Here is a 13,312-nt window from a genome sequence, read left to right on the forward strand (position 1 = left end):
TGCCATTGAATCTGTGGTGTTTCGGAGTCACTGCGCATCTAGACAGAGACAGCAAATAGAGGTACATTATTTAAACATCATGGCTGGTTTCAGGGTTTAATTATTGACCCAGTGGTCGATTTCTGTCCCTTTAGGAAGAAAACAAGACAGCCTGAAGCACGCCAAACAAAATCCAGATCCCAGGCTCTAACATCGACTGACTGGCTGCCCTAAGCTTCCTCTGTACGTGTCGAACAGAATGAAACACGCCTCAAAACGCCCCCTGGCCATGCCCTTGAACTGCAAACCACCAAATGATGTTCCTACTCCCGCTTCATACCGAGCCACCCGCAGATCAGATCCCTTGAAGGACGCCTCAACTTTATGAAAACAATAAAAACCTTTCTTCACCTAACTCCCCTGCCCTAGACCGATGGACTACAAAGAAATGTCATTGGTACCGATCCTTAGTATGGGTCACATCTTGAACTGTAACTATGGCAAATCCAACCTGTAAACTGTCCACGTGTGTCAAGTTAGAATAAAAACTTGTATCGTAAACTTGTCACCGTTTCTGAGCTCTTCGGGGACAACAGGATCAAAAACAAAATAAATAAATGTATGTATGTAAGGTCTTTATTAAAAGTACTACCAGGAACACAAGAATGTTCCCAACGGGGCCGCGTTTCGCCTATATGGCTGTGACAGGGGCAAACTAAAACCAAAAATAAAAAGCCAGTCAAATGATGTTTTTTACTGGTTTTCAAGGTGCCTATTGGCAGCGGTTTCACACCTCGGTAGGCCCTGTGTGGAGCCCAATGCCACTGTCAGTGTGCCCTAACGCCTGACGTGGCATTCGGTGCCTAGGTAGACCTGGAAAACCCTGGCCTTCAATTCTGGCACCTACCTCTGTGGGGGACGCAATTCTCTAACCGGTGCCATTGTGGCCGCTTTTAAGGCGGCCACCGACAAAGGCGCTGGTTTGAGGATCTGGGCCCAAAAGCTGTGTTTTAATCGGTTGTTTTTTGCGTGCCTCTCACCAGCTGAATAAGCTTTTATTTCTCTTTTGGGTTTTCAATTTCTAGAAAGTAAGCTTGTAATTTATGTTTATTTCTAATGTTTTTTCTTGTTGGAAATTATACATAATCACAGGTTTTGGAAGGATATTTTTACTATCAATGTCATAGTTTGCGAATTGTGGGTTTTATTTTTTGTTTTAATTTGGTCTTAGTTTGCCCCTGATACAGCCATATAGGCAAAACACAGCCATGTTGGGAAAATCCTTGTCCTTCTGTCTCCTTCTATAAGAGAACATATGAATAGCCTTACTGGGTTAGACCAAAGGCCCATCAATCCCAGTAGCCCATTCTCACAGTGGCCAATCCATTCCCACCCTAAAACAGAAACAGCCCTTCTGGGTCCCACCAAATCTCCTCTTCCCCACACAGTTTGTAGCTGGGGTGGAGGGGGGGGGGGGCTGCAGATGAGGCCAGAAAGGTAAGCATAATGTTTTGGGAATTGAAGTACAAACAGCCTTTTCTGGGTCTGTATTCTGAGGGAAACCTTTTCTGTGATGAATATTGGGAAAACCCCTTTCTGCATCTGTATTATGGAGGAAATCCCTTTCTGGGTTGTATTCTTATGAAATTCCTTTTCTATGTTGTATTCTAGGGGACTCCTTTCTAAGTTTGCATTCTGGGGGATCTGGTTACAATGCTTAATGTATCTGAGTTGAAAGAAAGTTTGTACAAGTTCCTGGAAGAAAAGTCCATAGTCTGCTATTGAGATAGAGATGGGCGAAGCATCTGCTTGCCCTGGATCACCCAGTAAGGCTCTTCTTATGTTCTGTATATGTTCTGGATAGCGTACCTGGTTTTAAGCAAGGTTTGGACAAGTTCCTGGAGAAAAAATCAATAGTCTGTTATTGAGAAAGACACGGGGGAAGCCACTGCTTGCTGGATCGGTAGCATGGAATATTGCTACTCCTTGGATTTTGCAAATTCACTCCTTGGGTTTTGGACAGGTACTACACTTCTCCCTCCTTATTTGCAGTTTCAGCATTCACAATTTTGATTATTCACAGTTTTTAGCTTGCTGGCTCTTCCCCCCCAATTACGTCAGCTTGCATAGAGAAATCGCTGATTCCCAGCACTTTCGTTACTGTGCTTTGCCTCTCCTTCAGGAACAAGCCAGGTCTCCCACTATGTTATTCGCGGTTTCACCATATTCACAATGGTTTTTAATAGAAAACAGCGAATAACCTATGAAAAAGTTATTTGCGGTTTTTCTGTATTCGTGGTTCTGTTAATCCCCTATCACAGCGAATACGGAGGGAGAAGTGTAGTGACCTGGACTGGGCTTGATGGACTATTTGTCTGACCCCGTAAGGCTGTTCTTATGTATCTGTATTCTGGGGACCTTTTTCTGGATCTGTATTGTGGGGGCTTGTAGATATCCATTCCCTAGATTGCAAACTGATTTAGAAGTTACCAATTAAAGCTAATTTTGTGAGTAAATGTGTGCCCCAGTGGAAAATCTTAGTAAGTCCTCTGGGGCAGAGAAAGTGCCTGTCTATATCGTGTACACCATTGCGTATGTCTGGCAGACCTATAGAAATGATTAATAGGCATAGTAGTGTGGGTAAAGTAGTCAAGACTACAGGTCCCAGCATGCAATGGAGGTAAGTCTGGCGTGGCTGACCTGGAGTCATCAGCCCCTACATCTGGGCCTACACAGAATGGTGGGTGGAGCGGAGTGGACTTGTTGGGCAGACTGGATGGACCACAAGGGTCTTTGTCTGCTGTCATCTACTGTGCTACGATGTGTGTTATCTCTGCTGTGTGACTGAGGAGGGAAGAGCCCTGAGGTCTAGGTCTCCTTGCTGCCGTCTCACAAGGTCTCATTCTAGTCCCAGCTTTATCCATGCAAGATGAGCCTCCTTTCCTGCGTCACGGAGAAGCAAAGCCGGTCTCAGGCCCAGCTGGCTTTAGATTCCTATCTTTGGCCAAGTGTCTGGGAAAGATTCAGCAGGGAAGTGTGGGTCAACGGTGGACAGTGTGTCCTGTGTGTAAGCACTATACTGCCCGCCTTGTCTGCTTCTGCCTCACAAAGCTCCTGTCAAAGTGAAACAAGGCGCCCTTTGTAGCTGAAAGTTCATGGCTTTCCCTCATGAAGTCACCCTTGAGAAGGCCAAACGAAGGATGTCCTGCTCCCGAGGAGGGGGCTGAACGAGGATTTCCACAGTTCTGTAAAGCAGGCCCACCTCATTCAGTAATGGAATCAGGGTGACAGGAGGAGGCAGGGACCTTTGACTTTTGTGGCATTTTGCATTTGAAAAGAAATAACTTCTACTTCTGGTTAAAAATATACATATATTTTCGTGGGCACTGTGCTTAATGGATAAGTCTGCCCTGGAAGGATGCTCAGAGCCCTCCCGTTTCCCCCTGACTCTTCTGTTACTAATTCCAGCGTCAAAGTCAGCCAGTTTCAAATCACACATATGTTCAGTGACATCACTGGTTCTGTCTGCCATGGGTTGCTGCTACCTTGACACAGACCGGCCTCTTTTCTGAGGGAGGTGGTGAATGCCAACGCTTCCATTCAGATACTTTCACAGATTACACGGAGAGCATTGAAATTGCTAAATGGACATTCCTTCTCCATGTCGAAACTGGGAAAATGAAGACAGCAGTAAAAATGATCCATATCCTTCCATGGCATTGTGTATCTTTATCATTATTTTCATTGAATTTGCTCTCTGTAAACCATTCCGAGCACCCAGTGGTATATCAAGTTTCAATAAGTCTAATTTACACCTGATGAATTACAGACAGTGTGGCACAGGAAGAGGGTGAAAACCTGCCCCATGATTTCCATGGTCCTGCTCCTGGTGTATCACACATCTTACCGCTTTGCAGACGTGGCCAAAGGCATCCATTCAAGTGGCCTGGATTTTTTTTTTTTTGTAATGAAAAGCACTAATGTGGTCAGCCTAATTGCCAGCCGTTCAGGGATTAGCCCATCAGCCCTCAGCATATCTGATCCGTTGAAAACATGTGATATTCACCTCCACGCCTTCTGGGCCAGTGGCTCCCACCGGATATCTGTGCCGTGTAGGAAGAAATGCATTATTAGGTTAAACTTTTCTCTGGGTTCCCGAGCATTATAATTCCCTCTGTATGAGCTCATCCTCAACATGTAAAATGTATGTGTGTGTGTGTGCGTGCATGTGCTCAGAGTGAGTGACTCTATGTGCTGTCTCTATGTCAAAAGAGCAGTGTTCTGTACATCTGATATGTATGCATGTTATGTTCATATGTTATGTGTTTCCGTGTGTGTGAAGGGAGTGCCATGTTCTGTGTATGTGAAAGAGGCAGCACTGTGCTTGTGTGTGTAGGGTTAACATATGGCTCTAGAAAAAGGAGGCCAGATTGAGACATGGAAAGCAAAGGAAATAAAACCTGGAAGTCTCAATCCTTCCTCCTTTTTCTGGAGCCATTTGGTAACTCTATGTGTGTGTGTGAGTAAACAAAATGGCATGTTATATGTGCTGTCTCTATATCAGCAGTGCTCTGTGCATCTGATATGACGTGTAAGTGTGTTCCCATGTGCACGTGTGTGTCTGCATATTTGTGTGCGTGTGTCTCACTGTACACGTGTTGTCTGTATGTCAAAAGAGCAATGCTCTGTGCATCTGATATAACATGTGTGTTCCCATGTGCACGTGTGTGTCTGCATGTTTCTGTGCGTGGGTCTCACTCTACACGTGTTGTCTGTATGTCAAAAGAGCAATGCTCTGTGCATCTGATATAACATGTGTGTTCCCATGTGCACGTGTGTGTCTGCATGTTTCTGTGCGTGGGTCTCACTCTACACGTGTTGTCTGTATGTCAAAAGAGCAATGCTCTGTGCATCTGATATAACATGTGTGTTCCCATGTGCACGTGTGTGTCTGCATGTTTCTGTGCGTGGGTCTCACTCTACACGTGTTGTCTGTATGTCAAAAGAGCAATGCTCTGTGCATCTGATATAACATGTGTGTTCCCATGTGCACGTGTGTGTCTGCATGTTTCTGTGCGTGGGTCTCACTCTACACGTGTTGTCTGTATGTCAAAAGAGCAATGCTCTGTGCATCTGATATAACATGTGTGTTCCCATGTGCACGTGTGTGTCTGCATGTTTCTGTGCGTGGGTCTCACTCTACACGTGTTGTCTGTATGTCAAAAGAGCAATGCTCTGTGCATCTGATATAACATGTGTGTTCCCATGTGCACGTGTGTGTCTGCATGTTTCTGTGCATGGGTCTCACTCTACACGTGTTGTCTGTATGTCAAAAGAGCAATGCTCTGTGCATCTGATATAACATGTGTGTTCCCATGTGCACGTGTGTGTCTGCATGTTTCTGTGCGTGGGTCTCACTCTACACATGTTGTCTGTATGTCAAAAGAGCAATGCTCTGTGCATCTGATATAACATGTGTGTTCCCATGTGCACGTGTGTGTCTGCATGTTTCTGTGCGTGGGTCTCACTCTACACGTGTTGTCTGTATGTCAAAAGAGCAATGCTCTGTGCATCTGATATAACATGTGTGTTCCCATGTGCACGTGTGTGTCTGCATGTTTCTGTGCGTGGGTCTCACTCTACACGTGTTGTCTGTATGTCAAAAGAGCAATGCTCTGTGCATCTGATATAACATGTGTGTGTTCCCATGTGCACGTGTGTGTCTGCATGTTTCTGTGCGTGGGTCTCACTCTACACGTGTTGTCTGTATGTCAAAAGAGCAGTGCTCTGTGCATCTGGTATTTTTGTATCCTTTGTCTGTGTTTGCATGTGAAAGGAACAGCACTCAGTGAGCATACACGTATGTCTGCATGTTCTGTGCGTGTGCATTAAGGGAGAACCTCAGCCTGTGTCCCGTTCCTCGTACACTGTGCACACTGCAGGCTGTCCCACCGAGGGAGGAGGGTCTAGCAGGGGCTGGGTTTGGGTTGTTTGCTCACAGGCTTCAGGCTGCCTGGAAGTGTCACATCTGGAACCTGAAACAAAGCGAAGCGTGTTGCAGCTGAAGTGCCATCAGCCCTAAGGGAGGGGCCAGCCCAGGGCACAGCAGACTCCCAAGGTCTCGGACACAAGAAGATCTGAGCTGGGCACAAAGACGAGGAAATGGCTCACAGCCCGCCCAGCTCCTGCTTCTTCCTCTTGCTCTTGGTCTTGGACTTGTTCTGCTCAGGCAGTGCTTTGAGCGAAGGCAGTGGGTTCCCTCTGGACCTCTGGCCTGGCAGCGACAATGATTGGGTGACAAGACAGCGACACGGACAGCCGCAGCGAGAGCCCATCCCTAAGGTAAGAAGATTTGCCACAGCATGCATCAGCCCCCCTGCCCCGCAAAATTCCAGGGTAAGATCTGGCTCCTTCTGGGGTAAATGGAGAGGGAGGGGGTGGGAGATGGTGCTGGTTGCAGGGTAGAGGTTCAGTGCTTTCTCTGCGCAGAGAGTCTTTTCACCCTTCTGCTGGTAAGAAGAGAAGGAGAGGTGTTAGCAGCAGCATGACCCATCTTTGTCACTGCGTTAGTCCAAATCTGCTCCCCTGGACAGAGGAAGAGGGTGTGATACTGGGTTTCACGGACCCTTGGTCTCATCCTGTAGCAAAATTGTTTCTCCTGGCACACTAGCCAAACGGAGGTTTTCCCTCCATACAGACTGTGATGCCAGGAGCAGAGGAAGAGAGCAAGAAAGGAGGGAGAGGCAAAGAAACTGCAGAGGAGACAGTCAGGAGAGAGATGCAGCATCTCCCCCTCCCCCCACAGGCACACACCCATGGGCACATACCACTGAGAAGCAGCGTCTCCCCACAAAACCGTCAACAACTGCTTCTTCCACAAGAATTTTCTCTCCCAAATGCCCCAGCGTCCTCTGCACTTAATCCCCCCACAATAAAGTACCCCTGAAAGCAGCCCACATCACAAGCTGTCAAAGACCGCAACTGCTTCCTACAACTTGGCCTGTATCTCAAAATGCCCCCAACCCCAAATCTGTCCCATACAATTGCCCCAATACCCAGGAACTGTCACATTCTGAAAAAAAATCCCCCAACTGCCCCTCACATAAATGCCTCTTCATCCTACAAACTTTACCACCCTAATAACTAGAATTACTAAGTAACGCATTTAAAACAAACCAGAGAAGAAATGGTAGATGACGTTTAATGTGAGCAAGTGCAAAGTGATGCATGTGGGAAAGAGGAACCCGAAGTATAGCTACGTGATGCTGGGTTCTGTGTTAGGAAAAGGATCTAGGTGTCATTGTTGAGGATACGTTGGAACCCTCAGCTCAATGTGTGTTGGCGGCTAAGAAAGCAAAGATAATGTTAGGAATTATCAGGAAAGGAATGGAAAGCAAAGATGAAAATGTTAGAATGCCTTTGGATCGCTCTATGGTACGGCCACACCTCGAATACTGTGTGCAGTTCTAGTCGCCGTATCTCAAAAAAGATAGAGCGGTACTAGAAAAGGTAGAGAAGGGCGACAAAAATGATAAAAAGGATGAGAGGGGGCTCTTCAGGGAGATATGATAGATGGCCATCCAGGGCTGGTTCAAGATGCTAGGGCAACCCCACCCCTCCAGCCCATTCCCTCTTCCCTCCTCTGATGCAACTTCATAGCCCAGCTGTCACATGGAGGGAAAGGCAGCTTCAAGAGGGGGGAGGGAAGTCCTGCTGGCCCACCCCCCACCCCCCCTCGCAGCAGCTGGCCTTTGAAGCTGGGCATCAGGGTCAGAGGAGGGAGCAGCAGGAGTATGTTCAAATATCATCTCGTAGCTTACCTTTTGGTTTGGTGATGTCACAGCCCAGGGCATTTGGTGTCCTGTAGGGCCAGCACCCTGGGCTAGTGCCTCACCTGGTCCTTAAGTTGAGTCAACCCTGGGTGGAGTGGAGCAGGTAAATGTGAATCGCTTGTTTACTCTCTCCAAAAATATTAGGACTTGGGGGCCATACAATGAAGCTACTACCGTATATACATCCAAATATAAACTGAGATACCAATTTTGCCCCCCTTTTTGGGGAAAATGGTGACCCAAATATAAACTGAGGTTTTACATTCTATCATTCCTCCCCTTACCTTCCCTAAAGTGCCCTTCCACCCTCCTCTCTTCCTCCCTCTGCTGTCACTGCAAGCCCCTCCCCTCTGAACTAGTAAACTTTTTTGCCCCACCCCCTCTGAAATGTTAGCTAGCACTCCCTCCTAACTGAGACTAACTCATCCCAGGCCTTCTGTGATTTTCTGGTGATTCCTAGCAGCACATTGGGCAGGAGCGATTCTCACTCGTTCCTGCCCATTCTTTGTCCATGTTAAAAATGGCCACCGAGACATCCAGTTAGCTTAGCATGGTTTTAAAAAGGTTTGGACAATTTCCTAAAAGTGAAGTTCATAGGTCTTTATTGGGAGAATACACTGCTTATTCCTAGGATAAGCAGCATAGAATCTCTTTTACCACTTGGGATCTAGCTGGCCACTGTTGGGCTTGATGGACTTTCGGTCTGTCCCAGTATGGCAGCTTTTATGTTCTTAGGAAGGCAGAAGAAGGCCAAATGGCCAATTCACTGTCCCCATCCACAGCATCCAGTATCTTCTCCTCTCCCTATGAAATCCCACTTGGTCCAAAGTACCTCATGTAACTGCCAACTGCATCACTACCCTTAGTTACCCACCGTGCAGTGGCGTACCTAGGGGGGGGGGGGGGGGGGGGGGGCGGGCCGCCCCGGGTGCCAGCCCTAAGGGGGTGTTCCCGGCCTTGCCGTTCAGTCCCCCGCCACCCCCGAAGGACCGCTCGCCCCACTGACCTTCCTGCACCACCTGTGAAGCAGCCCGCAGCAGGATCGCGAAGTCAGCGTCAGCATCCCTGCGCTGCTTCCTGCGCCGCGATCCCGCCCCTCCTCTGACGTCAGAGGAGGGGCGGGACCGTGGCGCAGGAAGCAGCGCAGGGATCGCTGACGCTGACTTCGCGATCCTGCTGCGGCTGCTTCATAGGTGGTGAAGGGAGGCCAGGGGGCGAGCGGTCCTTCGGGGTGGGTCGGGGCATCAGGCCTTCAGGGTGGGGCGGGCGGGCAGGCAAGTAGGCTTTCAAGGGGGAGGGGGTGACAGGCAGGCCTTCAAGGGGGGACAGGCCTTCGGGGGGGGGTGCAGACCTTCAAGGGGTGCAGGCCTTCAAGGGGGGCAGGCAGGCCTTCAAGGGGGTGCAGGCCTTCGGGGGGGGGTGTAGGCCTTTGGGGGGGTGCAGACCTTCAAGGGGGTGCAGGCCTTCAAGGGGGGGAACAGGCCTTCAAGGGGGGAAAGGCAGGCAGGCCTTCAAGGGGGGGACAGGCCTACAAGGGGGGGAAAGGCAGGCAGGCAGGCCTTAAAGGGGGGACAGGCCTACAAGGGGGTGGGACAGGCCTTCAAGGGGGGGACAGGCCTTCAAGGGGGGGACAGGCCTTCGGGGGGGGTGCAGACCTTCAAGGGAGTGCAGGCCTTTGGGGGGGGGTGCAGTCCTTCAAGGGGGTGCAGGCCTTCAAGGGGGGGAAAGGCAGGCAGGCAGGCCTTCAAGGGGGGGACAGGCCTACAAGGGGGGGGAGAAGCTACAAGGGGGTGGTACAAGCCTTCAAGTGGGGGACAGGCCTTCGGGGGGGGGTGCAGACCTTCAAGGGAGTGCAGGCCTTCGAGGGGGGGTGGTGCAGGCCTTCAAGGGGGTGCATGCCTTCAAGGGGGGACAGGCCTTCAAGGGGGGAAAGGCAGGCAGGCAGGCCTTCAAGGGGGGGACAGGCCTACAAGGGGGGGAAAGGCAGGCAGGCAGGCCTTAAAGGGGGGACAGGCCTACAAGGGGGGGACAGGCCTACAAGGGGGTGGGACAGGCCTTCAAGGGGGGGGACAGGCCTTCAAGGGGGGGACAGGCCTTCGGGGGGGTGCAGATCTTCAAGGGAGTGCAGGCCTTCGGGGGGGGGGTGCAGTCCTTCAAGGGGGTGCAGGCCTTCAAGGGGGGAAAGGCAGGCAGGCAGGCCTACAAGGGGGGGAGAAGCTACAAGGGGGTGGTACAAGCCTTCAAGTGGGGGACAGGCCTTCGGGGGGGGGGTGCAGACCTTCAAGGGAGTGCAGGCCTTCGAGGGGGGGGGTGCAGGCCTTCAAGGGGGTGCAGGCCTTCAAGGGGGGACAGGCCTTCAAGGGGGGAAAGGCAGGCAGGCAGGCCTTCAAGGGGGGACAGGCCTACAAGGGGGGGGGGGGGAGAAGCTACAAGGAGGTGGGACAGGCCTTCAAGTGGGGGACAGGCCTTCGGGGGGTGCAGGCCTTCGGGGGGTGCAGACCTTCAAGGGGGGGGACAGGCAGGCAGGCCTTCAAGGGGGGGACAGGCCTACAAGGGGAAGGGACAGGCCTTCAAGGGGGGTGCAGGCCTTCAAGGGGGGACAGGCAGACCTTTAAGGGGGGACAGGCCTTTGGGGGGGGATCATGATTTAGAAGTACACGGAGGGAAGGGGGTGTTCAAAGAGACATGCATATGCCAAACTTTGGGGGGGGGGGAAGAAATAATGGGTCTGAAAATAGAGGAGAGGGAGAGAGATGATGGACCATGGGATTTAGGGAGGGAAGGAACAGAAAGGGAGAGAAATTGGACACAAGGGATGGTGTGGAGGAGGGATAGAGATACTGGATAGGAGGGTAATTAGGAAAAGAAAGGGAGAGACGGTGGACTCTGGGATGGTGGGGAAGGAGGGAGAGATGCCGGATGAAAGGGTATTTAAGAAAAGGTGGATCTGTGGAGGGAGATGAAAAAAAGGAAAGATACCAGGCTTCCTGGGAAGGGAAGGGAAATGGAAAGGGAGGACAGAGTTGGCAGATGGATGGTTAGCATGCAGAAAGAAGGAGACCCTGGCAAGCAAATTATCAGAAGAAAACCAGAGCCTTGGACCAACAAGATTTGAAATATAACCAGACAACAAAAGGTAGAAAAATTAATTTTATTTTCTGTTTTGTGATTATAACATGTCAGATTTGAAATGTGTATCCTGCCAGAGCTGGTGTTGGACTGCAAACGTGAGCTAGGATTTAACAGAAAGAGGAAAAGTCCTTTTTGTTTCTTTATTTTATTTACACCACAGCGCCAGTGTGGTTAGGAGAAGCCAAAGGGGGTGAAAAAGCTATAAAACCCACCAGGAGTTTTGAAAAAAATCACCCAACTGGGCAGGAAAATCGAATTGAAAAACCAATTCAATAGGGCTGAATCGAATCAAAATTTTTTTTTCCTGTATCTGGCAGCATTAGTTTGCGCTACTGTCTTAGACTTTAGGACCTGGGATTGGGGAGAGATGGCATCCTCAGTACTTTATAATGCAAGTGAAACGAGGATTTGGTCAGACTTTTGAAGGGTCTGCAGAAAAAAAATATTGTATAGGCCGGGGACATGAGACAGCAGGAAATGGGAACTTTTCTTCCTTCTATTTTTGTGAATGGAAAGGCTGAGGATGTCAGAGAGGTCAGTTAAAATATGTGCTTTATAAGAAAATATAATAATGTGTTTTATAAAGTTTATAGCATAGCTGGCCTACCCAGTGAGGTGTTCCTAGTGGTGATGGTGGCAGCAGCGTGTCAATGTGTTGAGAGGAAGAGGTGGTCTGGGAAATTCTGTTGAGCAAACTCCGGGCCCATTTCCACCCCCCAGTTAGTCCACTCCACTCAACTGATTCACACACTGAGTGGGTCTTTGGGTGTTGTTTTGGGATCTCTTCCAGTGGTTTATCTCCTTCTGGTCCAAGGAAGGAAACTTTGTTATCCTTAGCATTGACCTACAGAATATGTTTGTAACAGCGCTGCTTGTGTGGCATTAGGCTATGTAGTGATTGAAAGAAAAAAACAGACCTTTGCACATTTTTGCACTATATGGTGGGTGTATGAGGAGATTCACATTTCCTGCACAGCTAAGTCCATGTGAAGTTACCTTGTGCTGTATTTGACATCTAGCAAGGTCTCTGTTTGAAAGGAAATATCTAAACTTAAAAATGAAGTGGCCAGAAGTTATGGTAAAAGCAGATAGTGTAGCTGGTTTTAAGAAAGATTTGGACAAATTCCTGGAGGAAAAGTCCATAATCTGTTATTAAGACATGGGGGAAGTGTCTGCTTGCCCTGGATCGGTAGCATGGAATGTTGCTACTCTTTGGGTTTTGACCAGGTATTAGTGTCCTGGATTGGACATGACAATGAAGCCGACGGCACAGTGCGCAACAGCCGCTAAGAAAGCAAATAGAATGCTAGGCATAATCAAGAAGGGTATTACAACAAGGACAAAAGAAGTTATCCTGCCATTGTATCGGGCGATGGTGCGCCCGCATCTGGAATACTGCGTCCAATATTGGTCTCCGTACCTTAGGAAGGATATGGCGTTACTCGAGAGGGTTCAGAGGAGAGCGACACGCTTGATAAAAGGGATGGAAAACCTCTCATACGCTGAGAGATTGGAGAAACTGGGTCTCTTTTCCCTGGAGAAGAGGAGACTTAGAGGTGATATGATAGAGACTTATAAGATCATGAAGGGCATAGAGAGAGTAGAGAAGGACAGATTCTTCAAACTTTCGAAAAATAAAAGAACAAGAGGACACTTGGAAAAGTTGAAAGGGGACAGATTTAAAACGAATGCTAGGAAGTTCTTCTTTACCCAACGAGTGGTGGACACCTGGAATGCGCTTCCAGAGGGAGTAATAGGACAGAGTACAGTACAGGGGTTTAAGAAAGGATTGGACAATTTCCTGCTGGAAAAGGGAATAGAGGGGTATAAATAGAGGATTACTGCACAGGTCCTGGACCTGTTGGGCCGCCGCGTGAGCGGACTGCTGGGCATGATGGACCTCAGGTCTGACCCAGCAGAGGCATTGCTTATGTTCTTATGTTCTTATGTTCTTATTGGCTACCATGAGAATGGGCTACTGGGCATGATGGACCATTGGTGTGACCCAGTTAGGCTATTCTTATGTTATGTTCTCATCTGTAGGGGCCTTTGGTTTCACTTCTTATTTTAATGTATTTTTTTCCTGGGAACTTATCAGTGTTTTTTTATAATGGGAACAAAAATGGAAGAGAATTAATGTGTGTGGAATGGGGGGGGGTAACTAATTTCTTCAGCGAAATAATTCAATCCATCTCAAACAGACATAGGAGAACTCACGCACCATTCACACACCCTCCAACCAAAAATGTGAAAAGAAAAAAACTGTTCGACAACCTCCTAACACTCGACCCCCAACTCTACAACCTATTGACCTCGACCACAAACTACAAAACCTTCAAAAAAGAAATAAAAACCCTTCTATTCAAAAA

At 48.9% G+C, this 13,312-nt stretch overlaps 1 protein-coding gene across 1 annotated transcript in view; it reads left to right on the forward strand.

Annotated features, from left to right (window-relative positions):
• Nucleotides 1-5,998: 5,998 nt before the first annotated feature.
• LAMA4 (laminin subunit alpha 4) overlaps nt 5,999-13,312 on the forward strand; it is a 175,758-nt gene continuing 168,444 nt past the window's right edge. Inside the window, exon 1 of the mRNA XM_033936948.1 lies at nt 5,999-6,321. Coding sequence (XP_033792839.1) covers nt 6,142-6,321 — 180 coding nt within the window. The 5' untranslated portion in view covers nt 5,999-6,141. The remainder of the gene's footprint in view (nt 6,322-13,312) is intronic.

The sequence above is a fragment of the Geotrypetes seraphini genome, chromosome 3, assembly GCF_902459505.1.
Source record: "Geotrypetes seraphini chromosome 3, aGeoSer1.1, whole genome shotgun sequence".
Taxonomy (NCBI): domain Eukaryota; kingdom Metazoa; phylum Chordata; class Amphibia; order Gymnophiona; family Dermophiidae; genus Geotrypetes; species Geotrypetes seraphini.